The 23,281-nt window shown below is 36.6% G+C and overlaps 1 protein-coding gene across 2 annotated transcripts in view; it reads right to left on the bottom strand.

The window, feature by feature from the left end:
* The window catches only part of ldlrad4a (low density lipoprotein receptor class A domain containing 4a), an 84,696-nt gene that overhangs the window by 21,295 nt on the left and 40,120 nt on the right, over positions 1-23,281 (bottom strand). Inside the window, exon 3 of one of the 2 annotated variants that reach the window (XM_026240967.1) lies at positions 22,239-22,376. In XM_026240967.1, the coding sequence (XP_026096752.1) occupies positions 22,239-22,376 (138 nt within the window). Of the gene's footprint in view, positions 1-1,976; positions 2,455-22,238; positions 22,377-23,281 lie in introns of those variants that run through there. The other variant, XM_026240968.1, reaches the window with a different exon arrangement.

The raw sequence follows: 23,281 nt of genomic DNA, 5'->3' as shown, positions 1-23,281 counted from the left end.
AAGAATAAGCGCATCTGGACAACTAAAGCTGTGTTTGTCTGGGAACCCAGCAGAAGGAATAGAATTAAATAACGTGTGCACTATGGCAAGCTGGTTTAACATTGGTAGGCTACTTATTTTTAAATCATTACCAAGTGACTACTTTTACTAGCAATTATTCATTATATACCAATACCTATTTCAACCATGCTTAGAATCTATTAAAATAGTTACCAGCATCTATTCCTGTTATCCTGGTGTGAACTAAATACACATTAGTGCCTATTTATTATAGGCTAGTGTGTAATTGTTGCAATGACCTAAACTAAACTTTTAAATTTAATAAGAAATAATCAAATTCCAACTGAACTGTAAAGTAGCCATTCTTAACAATAAGAAGTAAAAAGCAAATGGAGATAATGAGATAAGAAATAGGGTTGTGTCGATATTCAATAGTATTCTGTATCAACTATAGTAATATATATTGTTTGTGGCTGATAGTTTTGAGATCAAGATGATTATTATTATTATTGGGCTAGTATTATTATCTAATTAATACTGGTGCTTATTTGTTCCATTGTATATATTTTTACACATCTTACAGTTTTACAACCAATCACGCATGATTCTGTTGAGCTTATGAATACAATGGCCAATCAGGAGTTTAGATGAGTCATCGCTGAAACACCAGTGCTGTTGTTCGGTGCACTCGCTGACTAGATTCTGCTCTCTCGCGAATGTTCTCATCATAAACGACAAAGTGCAGATGTAAGTGCGATGTAAGTATAAGTGATTTATTCATCATACAGTGTAGATAACTTCACTGATTATAAAGGAAGTGTTTTTTTTAAAGTGTATAAACTCACGCTACTGAAGTCATTGTTCGCGTTCTCTGATAATGTAAATGTTCTTTGCTTGTTTTGAATAACTGAGGAAATGCAAGCGTTATAATTAGTAACTTACCATTTTTTTGTGATTGTGTTAAATACGTATTAATTCACATTAAAAAAATTATATTGACATGACATCTATATGTTACTTTACTAAAAAGATGTGTATCTTCTGTTAGCCTTACCCTGGTTCACTGGTGGAGTTGGTTCACTCTCCGGCTATGAAACTAAGTAAGTAAATAATTTAATAAATTCGAATGATGGAGCATATTGCCCAATACTACTAAGAAATGCACCTAGTGACAACTTCATAAAATACTAGTGTCTTATAAATCCATGCTAGAACCTTTTAAATAAATACTGGTCCGTAATTGAAAAGATACTAATCACTATTGCATTACCTATTAGAAATCAACCAAGAAAGAATAAAGAAAAAGCATGTAACACAAAGCAGACACGTTAGTTTTAAGAAATAAATGTTAAATCGGCTTGCCATATTGTGCGCAGCCCCCACAGCAACACCAGCAATATTCAACTGATGCATTGAGTTGTGTTCCAGTGCCAAACACTCCCAGACACCCGAGTCATCAGCAACACTCATTTGTTTTAATATATGTAATCGGTCAAACGGTTTAAAATACATCAGAGGCTTATTAAAAAGTCATTTCTGACAAGCACGTCGCATTTTGGGGGCGCTGAGCGAATAGTTTAATACGCCACAACCAAATTCGATGGGTGTGCAAGTGAGTTAGTGACAAATAACGGTAAAATACTGCAATACTTCGACCTGGGAATGATATTTACATTTAGATACATCTTTAATATGTTCTCGTTTGACATATTTGCACAGCTTGGTGCCATAATAACGGATTCGGAAGTGCTACGGTTACATTTGAGACATTTTCGAATGCGGGACGAATTAAATTATTGAATCTGAAACTGTTATGCTGTCACGAGAGTGAGTCAAGTGCGGTAAACATCACAGGTTAAATACATTCTATTTTCATTAAATGCGCGTTCGAAATTGGACCAAATGTAACAGTTCTGGGATTCACGTTACGTTCTCTCCGCATTCGAAAACGGCTGAGAAAAACCCGCCCTACTTACATATATCCATTCCCTGTGGCTGGGATAGGGTGCAGTTGCAGGAGCATGTGTCATTGGAGTTGGCGTTGTTGTTATTGTTGTTGCTGGAGCTGCTGTCCGGGACCGTGATGTTTCGCATGGGGGCTCGGGGAAGTGACGGGACGGGGGGGAAGAGAGCCGCCGGCCGCGGCCCTCACATGAACCGAGGAACACTTCCAGAGCAGCGGCAGCAGCCTGCGGTCTCGGTGCGCGCGCGTCTCATGCCATTCTCGCGACTCTCCGACGCATTCTTTTTTTTCTGCTGCTAGACTACGGTAAACACGTTCCCAGCATCTTGACGGTCTTTTCCTCACGCTTTCATTCAGGAGAATGGCTTTCTGTGACGGTCTCAGGCTCACAGCCCACCTCCTCCTGCGCCTCCCTCTTCCTCCGAGAGGGGAGCAGCTCCAGACAGACAGACAGGAGCGGTGGGAGGGAGACTGGCGCTGACAATGACGGTGGAGAGAGAGAGAGAGAGAGAGAGAGAGAGAGAGAGAGAGAGAGAGGGAGAGAGGTTGCTCTACCCTCAGTGGGACTGTGTGTGTGCGCGCGCGGTTAGAATTACACACACACACACACTCATTAGTGCCAGCCACGACCAATCAAGGCAGGCATTGAAGAGGCTTTAACCTTGGGCTGACCCCTCAGTCTAGCAGATATTCAGCAGATGTGTCAGACACCCCCCTTCTTTCCCAAACTGTCTGCGGTCTATAAATATATCCGGGGCGGTTTGGTGTGGGGAATGTCCGGCTGAGTGGGCAAAGTGAGGTAAACTGAGTTTGTGAGAGGCAGTGCACCTCAAAAGTATTTAATTTGTGAATTCAATGGCATTGCGTCACAAAATATCAAACTAAGTGTCATCTGAAAATATGATTCTAGAAATGTTATCATAACTAAGCAATTCACTGATGTCACAGTGCTTTTAAGATGCATCGGTTCTCCAGAGAAACTACAATTATAGTAATGTTTGACGACCAGAAAGACTGAAAACTTAATTCTGAACATATATTGTTATATAATTTTTAGACTTTTTTTTGTATGTTTTGGGTGTGTACAATATTTTCCTTAAAAATCTTAAGTTTAAAACGAATGCCATATACTTTGATATTTTAGATTCATTATATATTTGCACATATTTCATTCCAAAATCAAAAGAATTGTCCACATACTAAGAAAGCCAATTTAAATAAATACAATTTTAAATATTTTTCATTATCATTTAAGCACTTGACTCACTTGGGTACTTAACTGAAATTATTATTACTGTAATGTTAAAATGATTACTATTAACATTAATTAATTAATTTAATTAAACTTTATCAGTGTTATTTTAGTATTATTTATATACTATTATCATATTTATTCATATTTTAATTAGCTTTTATTTCAATATTTTTAGTTTTCATTTAATTATTATTTTTTTTTATAAAAAATGTAGTACTTCAACTTCACCTTATATCATTTCAGTTAGTTGACACGGCAATATTTAAAAATGTGGTTAAATCTTTACATTTTTCTAATATTTTATTTTATGCAGCTTTATTTCCAATAATGAAATTGATTTCTAATAGTTTTAGTTAACAGTAACAATGCTGTTATTTTACAGTATTTCTGTCACTACCTCTATACTGATTTGCAATTAAGAATGACTATTACAGTAAATAATAACCACTACTGAGAATAATAATGGGCAATACAAAAATTCTTAAGATGTGTATTTTGAAGTGCAAACTTAACTTTCTTTCTTTCTTTTTAATTTTATTTATTTACAATTTATTTATTTATTTTTCTTTGATGTGAAATGTGCCCCAGACGTGTTTTTCTAACTCTAACATAATGGAAAGGAACGCACAACTATCTGTGTAAACAGACAAAACAAGTGATTATGTCTCAAAAAAAGGTCTAATTCATCCGTGTTTACAAAGATGAAACTTTTCTGTCATTTAACTGTTGTTTTTTAGGCCTGTTTGTCAGACTGGAGAGCTAATATTGTCCTCGTTATGTCTGAAGCTGAAAGAGATGCATGTTTTGCTGTAGCGCCTTCTGGCGGCCTCTCAGCTCATGGCACCACTGCGTTGCTTTAAACAAGCGAAGAGTGACCTGTGTTTGTGGCCTACTTCCCCCTGTGACCTCTCACTGATGGATTGAAGTGTTCATGGCCGAGTCGCTGTAACAGATACATGTGAGTGCGTGGCTGTGAGGATATTTACAATGATAAGACAATCTGTGGTGAGACGAGCTTTCCCTGTACGAGCCGGTCACGGTAATGTCAGACAGATAAGAAGAGTTTATGACAACCTCTGAATTTTTTTAAAAGAAATGTTACTGGCTGATATAACTATACAATTTTGCATGACTTGTCAGCCACAGAAAAATAGTCTGTTAAGTAAAACACATGATTTATGGTGTATTTAATGTCCGAAGCACAAACGATTGCATGTCAAAAAAATTAATAAGGGTGCAAACGCCTAAGAATGAGCAAAAGTGATGCCTTAGCAAACAAGGGGAGTAACTTCAGGGAAAATGAAAGGAAAACTGGAATCATTTACACTAAATCACATGGTACAGACTTCATAGTTACCCAAAACTAATTAAGCTTTCTTACAATATCAGCTCATGCCAGAAACGACTCCTTTCAATGCCTGTCAGTGTCTTTAGGGATGACTCATAGAGTGTTGCTGGAGGCCAAGCTTCTTACAGCTGAGACGCAGACACATCCGTCTGGCTCCGTCACAGCACCTGTGATTGCTCAGGTGGAAGTCTAAATCACACTGCCTTCAGCCATCACATCAGCAGAGATCAACATCACAGTGATCATGGCTAGCCAAAAAGGCAAACGTGCATTATATATTCATGGAAGTTCAGACTGATGTATTACACTATGCATCTAGACAATATAAGATGGGAATAAGACAAACTGAACTAACTGAAGCAGGACCACTTCTACAAACACACAAACTTATACAGATACACTAGAGACAACATTTCCTTGACATTTCATATTAAACTGATTCTAATAACAATGTAACTCAAAAAAATTCAATAATATTAAATGTACAGTAAAAACAGTTTATAACGGTATATTTCATTATATACCATGCACTGTAAAAAACGAAAAAAGACAATTTGAAAAAAGAAATGCTACAGTAAAATGTATTAATTGGTTAACTGTAAGTTAACTTAAACTGTATATGGTTTAATATCACATTATGTAATTTTACTGTAAAAAAAAAATACTGTCATATTTATGTTTTATTATTATTATTATTTCAAATAGCTTGGTCTTAACATTATATCATTATTTTATAATGATACATATTATAAAATATATATTATATAATTATATATTTTCTAATATATCATTATTGTACTGAAGAGGATTAGAAAAAATTAAACCATCTCGAGATTAATTAAAGTCATCAATATGCAAGATTAAACTCGTTAAATTTCAAGAAAAATGTCGAAATTAAATATTGAGAATAAACTCATTAAATTACAAGAAAAAAGTTGTTGTTTAAAAAAAAACTTGTCCAATTTCGAGAAAAAAAAAGTCTAAATAAAATGTTGAGAATTAAATCATTACATTTTTAAAATAAAGTCATTATGTTTCAAAATAAAGCTCAGTAAATTTAGAGGAAAAACAAGTAAAAATAAAATGTTGAGAATAAACTCATTAATTTACAAGAAAAAAAAAAACTATTGGTCCCAGAAAAAAACTCATTACATTTTAAGAAAAACACTGAAATAAAATGTTGACAATTAAATCATAAAATGTATATTTGATAATAAATTTGTTGTTTAAAAAAAAATTCCATAAATTTCAAGAAAAAAAGTTGAAATAAAATGTTGGGAATAAACTCACTGGTGAACATGAATAGTCAACAGTATTGATTAGGAGTGATTAGAGTAGCTGCAGTCAGCATTGACTAATGTAATCCTCATTAGTCCTCTCTCTCTAGACTATCAACTATGGTAATACCCCAAAATGAGCTACTAAAGAGTAGAAAGGAAGAAAGGCCAAACACACAGAAATAAATCAGATGGGAACAAACCAATACAGATGCAGGTTCTAGTCTGTTTGCATCAAGCCTGCCAAGTTTGTTTGTGTGTGTGTTTCACCTGAGGACGGGAGATATTGATAGGCTGTAAAGTCATGGGCGGCGAGCGGTCGTGCCCCTGGGAGATATGCAGTCTCTCGCTGCCGCTGTGATGAAGTGTTTACATGAAGGGATCACCCTGAGGGGGCGGTATTCATTAACCAGTCTTACAGACTCAGACTATTGACTTCTCGCTCTAGACTGAACTTCTCTCTCTCTCACACACACACTTTTACCTTTAACACAATTTCCACAACTTCTGTTTGAGTAGCTGCTCTTGAACTTAGACTTTTGTTATTAAGCTCTGTTTCACTTAGAGCTCCACAAAACCTAATATTATTCATTTACAGACTTTATAGACCAAACCTAAACTATAGCTCTGAAAAGTCTTCAGTGCAAGAGTGCCATAAAAAACTTTTACATGTTATGAGGAAAATATGAGTTGCACTTGCTGGTGAAAACGCACTGCCAACTTGAAATGGCATTCACAACCCCTTATACTTACACAATATGGTGTACTTCAGAGGATATTCAGAAAGACCAATTTAATGTGGGAAATTGTTATCATTTGCAGCGTTCAATTTTCATGATGCAAATAATGTCAATAACTGTTGGGTAACCTTTACCTGTAAATATTTGACAAACTTCACAAAATGTATGGGTCACATTTTGCACAAATGTATTAAAGTTACAGGTTACTAAGTCCGTAGCATTATTTGTCCATCCATCCATTCATCTAAACCTCCATCCATCCGCTCATACATCCATCTATCCACCCATCCATCCATCTATGCAACTGCCCATCCATCTATCTGCCCATCTATATTGACCCATCTACCCAACTATCTATCCATCCATCCATCCATCATCCATCTACCCATGTATCTTTTCATCCATCCAACCGTCTACCCATGTGTCTTTTCATCCATCCAACCATCTACCCATGTATATATCCATCTATCCATTCATCCATCCATCCATCCAACCAACCATCTACCCATGTATATATCCATCTATCCATCCATCCATCCAACCATCTACCCATGTGTCCATCCATCCATCTACCCATGTATCCATCCATCCATCTACCCATGTGTCCATCCATCCATCTATCCATCCATCTACCTTTGTATCCATCCATCTGTCAATCCATCTACCCATGTATCCATCCATCCATCCACCTGTCCATCCATCTACCCATGTATGCATCCATCCATCAACCCATGGATCCATCCATCCATCCATCCATCTATCCATCCATCTGTCCAACCATCTACCCATCCATCTGTCCATCTATCTACCCATGTATCCATCCATCCATCCATCCACCTGTCCATCCATCTACCCATGTATGCATCCATCCATCAACCCATGGATCCATCCATCCATCCATCCATCTATCCATCCATCCATCCATCTATCCATCCATCTGTCCAACCATCTACCCATCCATCTGTCCATCCATCTACCCATGTATCCATCCATCCATCCACCTGTCCATCCATCTACCCATGTATGCATCCATCCATCAACCCATGGATCCATCCATCCATCCATCCATCTATCCATCCATCTGTCCAACCATCTACCCATCCATCTGTCCATCCATCTACCCATGTATCCATCCATCCATCCACCTGTCCATCCATCTACCCATGTATGCATCCATCCATCAACCCATGGATCCATCCATCCATCCATCCATCTATCCATCCATCTGTCCAACCATCTACCCATCCATCTGTCCATCCATCTACCCATGTATCCATCCATCCATCCACCTGTCCATCCATCTACCCATGTATGCATCCATCCATCAACCCATGGATCCATCCATCCATCTATCCATCCATCTGTCCAACCATCTACCCATCCATCTGTCCATCCATCTAAACATGTATCCATCCATCCATCCACCTGTCCATCCATCTACCCATGTATGCATCCATCCATCAACCCATGTATCCATCCATCCATCCATCCGCCTGTCCATCCATCTACCCATGTATGCATCCATCCATCAACCCATGTATCCATCCACTCATCTGTCCAACCATCTACCCATGTATCCACTCATCCAACCATCTACCCATGTATCCATCCATCTATCCATCCACTCATCCATTCATCTATACATCCATCTAACCATCTACCCATGTATCCATCCATCCATTCATCCATCTATCCATCCATCTACTATGTATCCTTTCATCCATCACCCATCTACACATGTATACATTCATCTCTCCATCCATCCATCTATCTACCCATTCATACATACATACATTTACCCGTTAATCCGTTCATTCATCCATTTATCCTTCCATCCTTTTAAACTTTCAGACAAGCCTTCAAGTCAACATTCAAGTTTATCTTGACAAATTTTCCTTTTCTATTTAATTAAAATGCTGAGTTTGAATTGCATTTCTTTTTTACTCTCAGTTCCACTCTGAATGGTGAAGAACCCTTTAAACTTTGTACACAACATATGAATTTTTGTTTTCCTTTGGCCTTCCAGAGAAAAACCCAAACACTCATAACGAGACAAAATATTACACAAGTTCCTACAAGAGCAGAGGCACAAAAAAGGAGAAAAACCACAGTCCTGAACTCTTGAGTCACACACAGACATGTAGGCTATACATAAAACATTTCACAAACTCCTGCCATATTCTGTCTTAATTTTTTAAATACGGCTTACACTGTAAGAAGAAATAAGAAAAAAAAATGTAAAAAGTACTGGTAAATACAGCAAATTCCTTCATATTAACACAGTACATCTAAGAAAACAGACTTTTCTTAAAGAGTGCAATCTAAACGTCTGCAGCTTTCTCCTGCTTTTTTCTCACTCCTCACAGGACACTCACGGTAAGTAAAACCACTCGTAAAAAAGCCACACACAAACCACTGGGGGAAACATACGCCCAGGTTTGTCCTTACTGAGTGTCTCGTCTGGCTTTTAGCAACCTTTAGAGCTTCCGCTACATGATTGTGACCTCAGATCAGGACACATCTCCTTGACTGTCAAAACTAAAAGAGTGAGACAGAAGAAGAAATAAGAGAATGAACCTGATGGACACTTTCTATGTAGCTCATTGTGAGCCATTTCTTACATTTTTTCTGTGGATGGATAGATGTAAATACATTTTTGATTGGAACTGGTTGGAATATCTAAAAGAAACCAGTAATTAACCATCTTTGTGCACCCTAGGGGTATGAATCCTTAGGTAGAAAGGAAATCAATTTGATCTCATTCCTAATTCAGAGGTTTTTATTATCAGATTAAATAATTTTTTAAGTTCAGAAAAATTCAATTTACAACAAAATTCAGTTTGATTTTGAGTGAGGATTTGATTCTGAATTTTTATAAATGCATTTACAAGATCATTTGAATACTAAATTCAGAATTGGCAAATTGGAAATTTGTGCTGATAGTGCTGTTTTTGATGTATTGGTGCTTAAATCACAACTTTACATATTACTGTACTTAAATTAGATTTCAAATGCCATTTAGCTGGATTAACAAAAGTGTATTAAACTGGACACTACTGTTTGAGGTCATTACTGTTTGTTCAGCAAGGCTGCATTTATTTGTTAAAAAATAAATGCAATATTTATTAATATTGTGAAAAATGATTACAGTTTAATATAGTTGTTTTCTGTTGGAATATATTTCAAAATATAATTGATTTCTGTGATGCAATGCTGAATTTTCAGCAACACGATCCTTCAGAAATCATTCTAATATGCTGATTCATTTATTATCGTTGAAAACAGTTGCTTAAGATTTTACTTTTCAGTATTCTGTGATAAACACAAAGTTAAAAAGAACAGCATTTTGAAGTAGAAATCATTTGTAACATTACGAATGTCTTATCTATCACTCAAAATTGATCTGATAGTTGCATCTGATTCAAAAAACTGATCAAAATGTCTGGAATTAGAGTTAATCACATATAAATACATGCATCTAGTCCACATGATCTTCTATAACAGCTACAAACATACACCTCCACCTTAGCAACAGCTACAGAGAGCTACATCCTGTTCGAATCGCTACAAAAATCAAGATTAATAAGCGTAACTCAAACATCCTTTTTAGAGCACTGATCCCATCCGAATGTGCTGATGGGAGATGTCTGATTTATGCTCGACAGACTACACCCAAAGATCAGCTGACAGCTGCAGGAACGGTCTCATTTCTTACACAGAAAAACACGGTCTCTCTCTTCCATCATCTCGGAAACAACAGCCAACCGATGACTTGATTGTCTCGTCACTCTTCCCTGCACATAAACTGGGACATTCCACTCTATATAAACTTTATTCAATCTATGACAACATTTAGTTTAATTTGTCCCCCGTGAGATTAGATCACTTCTAAACAGTCGAGTTTGGAGGCAGACTTTAGCTTTAAAACCATGTATCTGCAGTGCCTCCTGTTGCTGATGCGCTGTCTCTGACTGTTTTGGGGTTTGCTGCAGAGAGAGAGAGAGAGAGAGGTAGTGTACACTTCACCATCGAAACACTCACTTCCTTCCCCAAACAGATGAACACACTCTGTGCACAACTGCCAGAGGGAGGGAGCAGAAAAATATTTAAGGGCTGACTCCACCGGACTGACAAATAACAGGCAGACATCTTGAACGCTGGCGACATGAAACATGCTATCATCTCGCAATATTTTTGTCTGAACCTCTCCCTACATTTAAGAGACTACAAATGCAAAAGATACGATGATTTGATTTGATAATGCGGTTTTAGCTTCCCTTGTGTTCTGTGTGTCTCACATTGTCTTATATTTTGGGATTATTCTCTCTGGAGCACACAAATCCTCTTGGTCTCTGCAGGCTACACGCGTCAGGATATGAGTGTTTGTTTAAGCGCAGCAGACAGACAGAACACAGTGACAGTGTAGACTCATTGCTTTGTTTCCATTTGTGTGTCCGTGCATCAAGATATTTCCACCTCCCAAAGTTCAGTGATCCAGTAAACACGGATCATATATAATGTGAGCTCCTCAGCTCCATCAGGGCACATTCTTGTGTCCCATCTGCACTATTTTGCAGTCGTTTGTCCCGTTGCACATGCAGAGGATGGATGTCTTTGGTCACTGAGATGTTATTTTATCATCTTACGACACGAGCGCTGTATGAAGACATTGTGTCATGTTAAAATAGCTCAACTAATGACACAGCAGATTGCTAATGTGAGTTTAAACAGTTCTAACTCTACACTGTAAAAAATAATTCAGTGGCTTAGTAAATTTCACAAAAATAAAGAGCTATATTTACTTAATAAAATCTTTTGAAATCATTTAAGTGATATTTTGAGTGGGTCAGGTTAAAAATAATAATTAAAAATCCAACAAATAATTTCTCTAAAATTTACATATATTATTTAAGTTTATTTAATGAAAATAAATAAGTATTTAACTAACTAATTATATTTTTAATATACCCTCAATATTTCTGGTGAATTCTAATATAAATATTTGATAATTATTTACTTGTACTGATCTGTTTTAGAAACTAAAATTATTAAGTATTTCCTACCAATTTTCCTAAATAAAGTTCCAGCTTAATAAAAAACGGTTTAAATAAATTAAGTAAATTTCGCGGCTAAAGTGATCACGTGTGCAGCTCCACAGGGAAAAAAAATCTGCTTTCCTCAGCAGAGACGTTGACTAGCCATACTCCTCACAACTCCTGGTAAGTAAGGTTAGTCAGCTAATCCTACTTACGTTTGTAACACTTTATTATAAAGTTAATAATTATTAAGCATTTCCTAACAATTGTCTTTGTATTTTACGTCATCTTCAACAAGTTTCGTAACTTAATCGAGGTCACCTGAAGGACGGCAAGACCCGCACTCCTCTCATATCGGGGTACGTTATGTAATTTAGCCAGCTTAAACTAAATATGTTTGTGATGTTTAATTCAGAAGTTAATTATTAAGGATTTCCTAACAATTGTGTTTGTATTGTGCGACATCTTAAGAAGTTTAACGAGTTTCGCGGCTCAAGCAAGAGGCACCTGTCACTGAAGGACTGCTTTTCTCAGCAACGACGTGAACAGCATTACTCGAATTTCCTGTAAGTAGTCATTTTATAACGATGTATATTTGCAATACTTTATTCAAAAGTTGATTAAACATTGACCGTGTGTACGTGTACATAACAGTGTAGTTTTCTAAGTTAGTTAGTGGGGCAGCGATATGTATGTTAGGGTTTTTTTTTTTTTTTTTGGAGTGGATTAACTTTCGTACTATTTGGATCACCGTTTAACCGCCATTTGAAAGTATAACGATAAGTGTACCGTGGTCCAGCAACTATAACTATACATGCCCAATGGAAAACGATTTTGTATAGGTTCCCCTTTGGGGTCAGTGGCTTGTCAAAAGGGAACACATCATTTATGAACTTTCAAATGACATTCTGTCTTGTAAAAAGCTGTCACGTTGTTGTAAAACATCATAATTACTATATGAACTCAAGTATGAGCTCTTAAATAACCACTAAAAATACCATGCAAAAGTATTTAAAATGGCGTGGACATAACATAGACTGGTGCGTTTTAATCAGCTCCCACTATAGGGAGTCAGCCAGTTTAAGGCCTGCTCCGTTGTAAAATCATTCTAGTGCACTGAAACCTAGATCACATACAATATCGGTCAAAAGTTTGAAAACAGTAAGCTTTTTAATGTTTCTAAAATAAGTTTCTTAAGCTCATTAAGCTTGCATTTATTTAAAAAAAAAAATAATGCAGAAAAAACAACCGTCTATTATCCCCCCCTACCCTCTATGGCTATTTGGCTGGTAATTTTTTTAGGGTTACTCGCCAGACTGATATAATATTTATATATACACACACACACACACACACACACACACACACACACATATATATATATATATATATATATATATATATATATATATATATATACACATACATACATACATATATACATTAAAGCCGAATTTTCATTCCATTACTCCAGTCACCGCAGCTGTTTCAAAACAAATCCAGACCTGGTGGGTATTGAAGGACAGCGGAGGCTGGGGGAGGGGTACATTGTTTTAATTTTAATTAAAGTAATATTTTTGTTCCCTGAAACAGATCAGTTTAATTTTGCATCCTTAAATAGTTTGATAGAAATTTCCAAATATATTATGTGTATTATAAATAAACAATTTGTTAGTCAAATACTAAATTGTTTTAGTGGAAAAAAAAGATAAAATATAACTGTACATTTTAGATAAAATTAACTGTTGTATTTTTAGTCAATTATTATGTTTACATTTATGTATTTGGCAGACGCTTTTATCCAAAGCAACTACATTGCATTTCAAGGTACACATTTACAATCTTATAATATTCAGAGATTTTATTAAGTTCATAAAGTTAAATATTATTGTAATATTTACTAAGCCACAGAATTATTTAGAGGGTTAAGGGTTGAGTGTGAGGGTTAATGCAATGCATATTTTTTTTCAAGTAGTGCAATTAAACAAGCTTTTTTGTTTCAAAACCATTAGTCATTTTACTTAAATATTAAACATGTTTATAAAGAAATTGGTTGAAATAATGCGGACCTCAATAAAAGCCTATAGCATTGATTTAAAGCATAGAAGCTCACAGTTAGTCTCTTTTCATTTTTCTTTTAGGTTTATTGTTAAAAATAAATGTCCCTATGTAGAAAATTAACCTGTCCTCTTGTTAAGAAGAATGCTGTTAATTTTTGCAACTCCTCCCCCTAGTAAACTTTGTTTGAGATTTTACCTATCATACGGTCCAACAGAATGTTTGCTTCTTCAGGTGCTATTTGTTTTGTGTATTTATCGCTTTTTGTAACATTCAGGTTTGAATGTTAGCTCTAACCAGTTATCTTTAAAATTTGCCTGTAGGGTTCAGCTGATCTACCCGTCTTCGTACACGCAGAGTTGGCAGAGGAGGTCATAAAAATCTACATCCTTCGGGACAATGATGGGGCAGTCAGCGATGTAGGAGTTGTGATTGAGGGCATCACTGTCCTCCGCAGTCTTGGGAATCTCAGCAGAGCCTGCTGCTATCTTTTGGGAGTCACGTATGCATTGGATTTGAGATATCCCAAGACCCACAAATACAGGTCCTTCTCAAAAAATTAGCTTATTGTGATAAAGTTCATTATTTTCCATAATGTAATGATAAAAACTAAACTTTCATATATTTTAGATTCATTGCACACCAACTGAAATATTTCAGGTCTTTTATTGATTTAATACTGATGATTTTGGCATACAGCTCATGAAAACCCCAAATTCTCAAAACATTAGCAAATTTCATCCGACCAATAAAAGAAAAGTGTTTTTAATACAAAAAAAAAAGTAAACCTTTAAATAATTATGTTCAGTTATGCACTCAATACTTCGGGAATCCGTTTGCAGAAATGACTGCTTCAATGCGGCGTGGCATGGAGGCAATCAGCCTGTGGCACTGCTGAGGTGTTATGGAGGCCCAGGATGCTTCAATAGCGGCCTTTAAGCTCATCCAGAGTGTTTTGTCTTGCGTCTCTTAACTTTCTCTTCACAATATCCCACAGATTCTCTATGGGGCTCAGGTCAGGAGAGTTGGCAGGCCAATTGAGCACAGTAATACCATGGTCAGTAAACCATTTACCAGTGGTTTTGGCACTGTGAGCAGGTGCCAGGTCGTGCTGAAAAATGAAATCTTCATCTCCATAAAGCTTTTCAGCAGATGGAAGCATGAAGTGCTCCAAAATCTCCTGATAGCTAGCTGCATTGACCCTGCCCTTGATAAAACACAGTAGACCAACACCAGCAGCTGACATGGCACCCCAGACCATCACCGACTGTGGGTACTTGACACTGGACTTCAGGCATTTTGGCATTTCCTTCTCCCCAGTCTTCCTCCAGACTCTGGCACCTTGATTTCCGAATGACATCCAAAATTTGCTTTATGCTATATTATAATGCTATATGCCAAAATCATCACTATTAAAACAATAAAAGACCTGAAATATTTCAGTTGTTGTGCAATGAATCAAAAATATATGAAAGTTTAATTTTTATCAATACATTATGGAAAATAATGAACTTTTATCATAATATAAAAATTTTTTGAGAAGGACCTGTACTCACTTGAGTTGTTCCAAAAACTGTTTCTTGAGCTGGATCCTCCAAAACTCTCTGTTAATGTTCAGAGGTTAAAAAATTATCTTCTTGCATAGTAGTGGTTCATGGTCATCCCACAGAATGGGTATTCCTGATGGAAGTGTTTCTGTTATCGGATTAATTCTGTTGAAGGGATAGTTCACTCAAAAAGATGATGTTGTCATAATTTACTCTCCCTCAATTTGTCCCAAACCTGTACGAGTTTCTTTCTTCTGTTGAACACAAAAGATATTTTAAGTGAAGTGACGTGACATTCAGCCAAGTATTAAAGAGTGTTGGTTAACGCTGTTAAAGGTTGCCATTGACTTTGCATAGTAGCCTTTTTTTTTTTTTTTTTTTCTACCATGGAAGTCAATGGCAACTTTCAACTGTCTGTTAACCAACATTCATTAAAATATCTTTTGTGTTCAACAGAAGAAAGAAACTCTACAGGTTTGGGACAACTTGAGAGCGAGTACATTATGACAACATCATCTTTTTGGGTGAACTATCCCTTTAATATTGATGTAAGTGTTGCTTTTTTTTTATGGTTTAATGAGTGGTAATGAGTGTGACTGCAAATGGCTGGTATGCACCAGGAACAAAGTAAGATGTCATTTCTCTTACGGCTATCATATTTTACATGTAATCTACTTGAATACTAAGATGGATGAAATGTTTCATAAGGTTTAATCATTTCCCTTATGGCTGCTTTACAGTTTTTAATTTTTGCAATCTACTGGAATATTAAAATGGATACAATGTTTCAAAGGTTGATTTTAGACTTTGTCTGATGTTTAATTGATAAATAAATGTTTAATAAAAAATGTGTTTCTTTCTTTATTTGGTTTTATTATATTAATTGTAAAGGGTAAATGGTGTAAAAAAAAAGTGAATGCAACATTTTGATCATTTATAGTCCAAAATTAAGTTAAATTCACTTTTACATGTAGTAAACGTAGCACATTTGTTTGGTTAAATTTCATCCAATATTTCAATTATATCTACTCAATATTTTTTGTTTATTTTACATAGAATTACAGTTGTGGTGTTTTATAATTTTGATTATATCTAATTAATTTTATTTCTCATATAAAGTTATTCAGTTATTCAGATTTACTTAATTTTTTTACTTACAATTACTCAATTTAAACAGTACATTTCATTGATTTCACAGCTTTAAAATTTACTCAATTTTTTTGAGTGTAAAAATGTTTCACCAAAAAAATTGAGTAAATAATAGTTAAACTTTTTACAGTGTATATAACTCTTGTGAAAAAAGAAGATTACAGAAATAATATAATTTTAAAAGAATATAGTGAAAACTCAATGTAATGTTTTCAGACATTTTAATGGGATTAAATGAAAATGCATTACAGTTTAAATTGATATCAAATGTAATTAGCTGAAATGTATATGCAAGTACAGTTTTTATTTATTTACTACAATTATACTACAAGTGTACATTCGGCACAATTAGCACAGTTCTTTTTCACAAGGATACGATTGGACTAGCAACAGATCTTTTCTTCCATATTATGACATAAATTTGCAGATATTTCCAGTGTACGATGAATTGGAATGTGACAGTGACCTCTGACCCCAAACACACATCACCGCTAGAGTCCGACTGCAGATAAACTGGCGGAGTGTAATGAGTACGTCAGTATCACACACATAGTTCTGTGGGAAGGTCATGTTGAGCAGGAAAAGCAGCCGGACAAATTGAGTCACTAGATTTTCCAGCTCAGCAGCCGTCAGCACCCTCTTTCACCGAGACACACACTCACACTTATCTCTGTCCCAAGTCCTCCATCAGTCAATAATTAGCATTTACACATATTTTTGGTGGAGTACATGGACTCACTGACCATCTGTGTGTTTTTATTTGATGGTGGAAACTTGTCACATGACACCTAGACTTTGGAATAATTAAGATTTTTCATGTTTTTGAAAGAAACCTCTTTTTCCTTTTCTACCCCTTGGCTGCATTTATTTGATCAAGAAGAAGGAAGAGGAAAGAGAAAGAGAAAATGATGACAGAATGTTCATCTATTAGTAAAGGATCCCTTTAGGGGCCGTTCACATTTCGCGTCTTTTGTGCGCGCAAGTTGGTTATTTACAATGTAGGCGCGTGGCATGCGCGCTCATAATGGAAGCGACGCGGTGCAACGTGCCCATTTTTTCCAGGCGCGTCTGCACCAGGGGGCAAGGAACTCGACCGGAACTTGAAGTCGGGCGGGGGCTGCCATATTTTAGCAGAACTTCACTAGCGTTAGCATTCCCATTGACTCCCATTCATTTTGGCATCACTTTGACAGCGAATAACTTTACATCTGAGGTGTTTAAAGACTCTGTTTGTCCATTATTTATTTCTAAAGATACACGACAATGTATAAAGGGCTCCATTACCTTCTATGTTACATTATGGCCCCGTATAAACAGTTTTTGTAAAAAATAGGCTAACGATTTCGTCATAACCACTCGACTCTGTCGCATTACCGTACAGACAGGAGGAGAAGCTCGCAGGCAATTAACTTAATATGGCATACTGGCGTTACATTTTAAAATACTATACAAAATAATTAATCAGAATACTTACTCCTGCTCACTCACGACAAAGAACTCCCCGCTCAAGCTCGCCGTCTCTGCAAGATTAACGATGGCAGTTTGCACGCACAGCTACTAGAAGATTTACATCTGTCAGACAGGTTGCTGACGTCGTCAAGCTTCGTTTGAGTCTGCGCGTCAGAAACGGAAGTGCTAAAAAACGCTAAAACTGGGCTTCATTTGTCTCAATTGAGTTCCAATGGGGTCGCTGTGTCCATTTCTTTTACTGTCTATGGTCTGCACTGCATCGAGTTAAAAACATCTCAACTTTTCAGAATGCCGCGGGTCATGTGACAAGAACTAACCAATCAGCTTCATCCTTTGCCGTAACAACGTTGATGGATTGCAATTTTGAAATAAATTTAGCAGCAGCGCTACTGCGAGCGATTTTTTTGTGCTGCAAATCCATTTATCCTTTGCTGAAATTTCCGCGTCTTCATGGAGAGAGCACGTCATGGTTGCTTAGCAAAGGCAGACGCCTCAGGAGCACTTCTGTCAGAGCGCTTTGGAAAGAAGGAGAAAGCGGCACGCCTAGCGTTTTCCACGCGTCTTTAGGCGCGATATGTGAACGGCCTCTTAAGACACAATGTCAGAGATGATGTTTAACAATGACGTCGGCGTCGTCATCTTCATTGAACCAAAGCCTCCTGTGATATTGAGTCACCTCCTTCTCCTGTCTTTCTGATGAGCGTATGATGATAAACATTACATTTCTGCCTGAAAATGCTTTGATTTTCTCCACTCACAGTCTGTGTGTGTGTGTGTGTGTTGTGGAGGTGGGTTAGTGTGAAGGCCCCTCTCGTACAATGCCCCCTGACTCACCCAGACACCAAGCGTCTAGACCATATTCATGATCCATCTGTCTGAGCGAGAGCTACGCTACCGCCGTGGCCATTAGAATTGAAATCATTTTGCTCCCCCCCCCCCCCATCTCTCGTTTTGCCTCCTCTGTGTCTCTCTTGCTCGCTGTCTCTTTCTCGACACAAAAATCAGCACTCCTCGGCTTCTGAAAATTCAATCACGGCGCACACAGGTGTCTCTAAAATAGCAGCCAGCCGCAGACGCTTTCATTAACATGCGGCCCAGACTGCTAAATATTTTAAGTGCAGCAGTTGGACCCGTTTCATCGGTAAAGAGTGGCCCTTGTTCAGCAGACAGCAGGGAAAAAATAGAAAAAAGTATGTTAAATAAAGCACACAAAACCGAGCAATCCCAGCGTGGGGAGTGTTCACGAAGAGATGGCTGCTGGGGAAGGAGAAAGAGAAAAAAAGGAGGAAATGGACACGACAAATTCACTGAAAATGTAACTCAAACTCAGTTTATCCAAGATGCAAATGAGTTTGTTTCTTCATCAGATTTGGAGAAATGTACTCGTTCACCAATGGATGCTCTGCAGTGAATGGGTGCCGTCAGAATGAGTTTCCAACAGCTGATAATAACAATCCACGTGTGATTCACACGACTCCAGTCCAACATATTGTTGCTTCTCGCTAAAATACCAGAGTCCTTTATTCATAATATTGCTTTTTTTTCCAGTGAAAAAGTCGTCTTGTCTGAATCAGGAGAGAAATCTGCAGAGATCAAGCACCGTTTACAAAAACTAAATAATTCTATATTGGTGGATTTTGATGTGAGAGGACAACATAGGAATGATTTTTCACACGCGTTATTATGGATTATTTGACTAGAAACAATGGTTCGAATTAAAATTAAAATTAAGTTAAAACACCTCAATGATTTTCACTTTTCATTTTTCCCTTCACAGTACATCAATTGATAGACGGGAGTGGTGTGGATTACTTATGGATTATTGTGATGTTTTTATCAGCTGTTTGGACTCTCATTCTGACGGCACCCATTCACTGCAGTGCATCCACTGGGGAGCTAGTGATGAAATGCTACATTTCTACAAATCTGATGAAGAAACAAACTCCTCTACATCTTCATGTCTACTTTAAAACTAAAATAAATAGATGTAAAAACTAAATTTAAAAAAATGAATATAACAGCTTACTGTACACCTATCAACAACCCTGTTTGTCCCCTCGGCCAATCTAAATGTATTTGAGAGTGAATAATAGTGTTAAGCATCAAAGCAGAAAATCAACTGACCATAAGTTTTCTTTCTATTAGAGTCAAAGACTTCCAAAGAGAGTAGAGCTCAACAGAATATGGAGAGGACAGCACTGGTGAATTAAAACCAGCTAATTCGGCTCAGTCCTAAAATGAACCTTGAGCACCTTTGTTGAAGTTTAAAAGCGTTAACCATCTGTCTGGATGTTTCTTATGTTAACTGGCCTTGCAAGAAAACTGATATCAAGCAAGAGTCAGAGTGTGTGTGCGCGGTAAAGATGTAGAGCTCACATATTCATCTACAAACAGTGTCCACATAAAAAACACAGATTCGAACACTTGTGGGCACACATTCATGCACATGATGGAAGGAGAAGGTCATACAAATAACTACCCAAACCGATTCGGTAAAAGCTCATATTAAGCAAACACATAAAAGCAGTGAGCAAGCAAAAGACAAAGCAACAAAAAAAATGCAACCTTCAACAACAACCAGTCTAGCACTGATGCCGACAGAGTCAAATATAATGATGCATTCGGCTTTCAAATGGACAGAAGATAATGCTGAGCACAAAGACTGCTCAGCACAGAATTATGTTCTAAAATGCACAGTATGACTGCAACAACTACTAAATAAATTAAAATATATTTTTTAAAGACATTTAATATTTTTAGGACACTAAAAGTATATTTTGTATATTTTATATTACTCATCAATACTGAAAATTCTGTTTTTATAAAAATACTAAGCAGCAAATACATGTTTTCAACAAGATTTTTTTGTTCTCACCATATTATACGGATTTCTGAAGGATCATGTGACATTAACATGTGACATGTGATATTAATAGAAATAAACTGCATTTTGTTTCTGAATTGTAATATTATTTCACAATATTGTCTAATTAAAAACCACAGCCTTAAGCACAGCAGTGTGACTTCTTTTAAAAACAATTTTAAAAAATCCTTTAAAAAAAAAAAAAAATCTTACCAACCTCAACATTTTTATAGTAGTGAACATTTGAATGTTATATTCTTTAAATGCAAAAAATTTCCCTTTTTTAAAACAATGCATCATACAGTTGCTGTCTTGTTACCAGAATGCAATAATATCAATCAAATGATATTTGTGATTAAACATCATATTTAAGATTAAAGATTCTTTATGCATCCCAAATAATGCTATTTTACATGAATATTAACTTTAATTTAATCACAGAAAAAACTAAGTTAAATGTTGATATGTTCAGAGGAGGGAATAGCACATTTTAACCTCTGATTTGCTAAAACTTTGGTTGTGGTTTGGTAACTTTGGTTATTTAAAATGCTCTGCTGCTAGTATTGCAACCTTTAGCTTTTATTTTTAAAACAATTTTCACACAATGTGTAGTATACATTACATATTTCAGTTTGTACAATGCTTGATAGAGAATACAGAGTAATATTGGATAAAACCAGAATAAATCTGACTGGATAAGCCCCTTTCATTGCACAGCTAACGCACATCAGCTGAAATTCTGTTTAAATGCACCAAGTCAACATATCTGCAGTATCATCTACAGTTATGCTAATGAACTGTATTCCTCAGCAGAAGAGTTGTTCTCACACTTGTGCTCGGTATGTTTCTAGCATAATTGTGGTAAGATAACTGCACCACATGGCATCTTGTGGCATAATGCTGTACAAAGTATCAATAAAACAGGATGATCAGCAAATACAACAGCAGAGAGCACAAAGCAAAGAGATCTGGGCGACACCACAGACCTATATTTTACAGTCGCATAACAGCAGTTCAGCTGTTTTCAAAATAGTGCAGCTTTTCCAGTAGCAAGCCATTTTTCTTCCCAATGAGTAAGTGTCATGTTGCTGTTTTTATGTCACTTTTATAATGCACAGCCAGCCTTGCAACTGATTCAAACACACTAGTAGACTGTTGCTCTCCGGCACCAAGTCTGATTCGTTTTAGTGAGTTGGTTCATTTGGACCTGGGTCAGAAATCTACTTTTCCATTTGCATCTTTATCGTGAACTTGTGGGCCATTTTTGTTCATTTTGGTGGAATTTTTTACATAAGCCCATTAACCAAAGAAAGCAAGGGTTTCATTTCATTTTACGCCACATAAACAGTGCTCTTTTTGAACCACATAATCGAATAAATATTTAATTCAAAGACACAAAATCACTTCAATGCATGCAGCTACTTTTGGTTCGCCTTTTTCTGAAGGGTATTTTGACTGTAGCCCAGTGGTTTTCTACAGTAGCTGATGCAATATCACCTGTCAGAGATGCAGAGGTGGGCGGACGGACTTACACTGGATGGTGTCTGGAGGTGGAGGTACAGCAGCAGGACAGTGTTCCTCATCACTGTTGTCTCCACATTCATTCAGATGATTGCAAATCAGCGAGAGAAGTTTCAGACATCTGCCATTGGTGCAGTGGAACTTGCACTCTGCAGTAAGACAAAGAGAGAAATGCGTCTTCTAGGATTGTTATGACACAATGCGGCACTATTATACAACTGAAGGCATCACATACCAGACAGACTGAATAATTAAGCATTTGCAGGTTGATGCAATGCACCACATGCACAATTACATCTCAGCTTTGGGTGGAGCGCCAAGACGAGCAGATATTTCAAAACTTTATAGTCTACCCAGTTGCTCTAAGACTAGTCTAAACCTCAGACGGTAACGCCCATGGACCGTCTGATGGATATTGCACACAGAAATGTCAACAGCAGGCTAAAACCGCAAGCTCCAATCTGATTGGCTGCCTTCCAAACAATTTATGTAATTCAGAGTGCACAGGTTTTTAATCAGCTCATCAGTTTGCTGATGTGGTATCATCTATTATAGATTAGTGTTTCCAAAACATCTTGTCAACAAACCGTGGTTGGTTGCTTCACATGTCAGTCGTCTTCCTGTAAATAATATATATTATTTATACTAATTGTAATACCAAGGAAAGCTTTCTAATTCACACTTTTTGTTTCTTATTTCAGCCTTCAAATTAAAAAACAACATTTATTTTAATAGTCCTAATTTTAGTTAATAATAACACTGGAACAGGCTCAAATTTAAGTCATTATTATCTGTAAATCGTGGCACTTTAATGATGCTTGTTTGCTTTTTGAAAGCCTGAGGATGTGCATCAGTGTCACTGTGTGGAAGAGAGCAGCTCAGACATTCTGCAAAGCCCCTCCTCTTTTGAAGTCTCACGAGTTTGGCGATTAAATGATGACAATTAACATTTCTGGGTGAACTGTTTCTTTAAGGAATCGATCAACAGCACACGAAGATCAAACGTGAGCTTAAATAAAGACAATGTAATTTGATTAGAAAAAGCCTTCTTAAA

Source organism: Carassius auratus, linkage group LG44F, assembly GCF_003368295.1.
Source record: "Carassius auratus strain Wakin linkage group LG44F, ASM336829v1, whole genome shotgun sequence".
Taxonomy (NCBI): Eukaryota; Metazoa; Chordata; class Actinopteri; order Cypriniformes; family Cyprinidae; genus Carassius; species Carassius auratus.
Note: the sequence above shows the minus strand (reverse complement) of the source record. Positions and strands in the feature narration are given on the sequence as shown.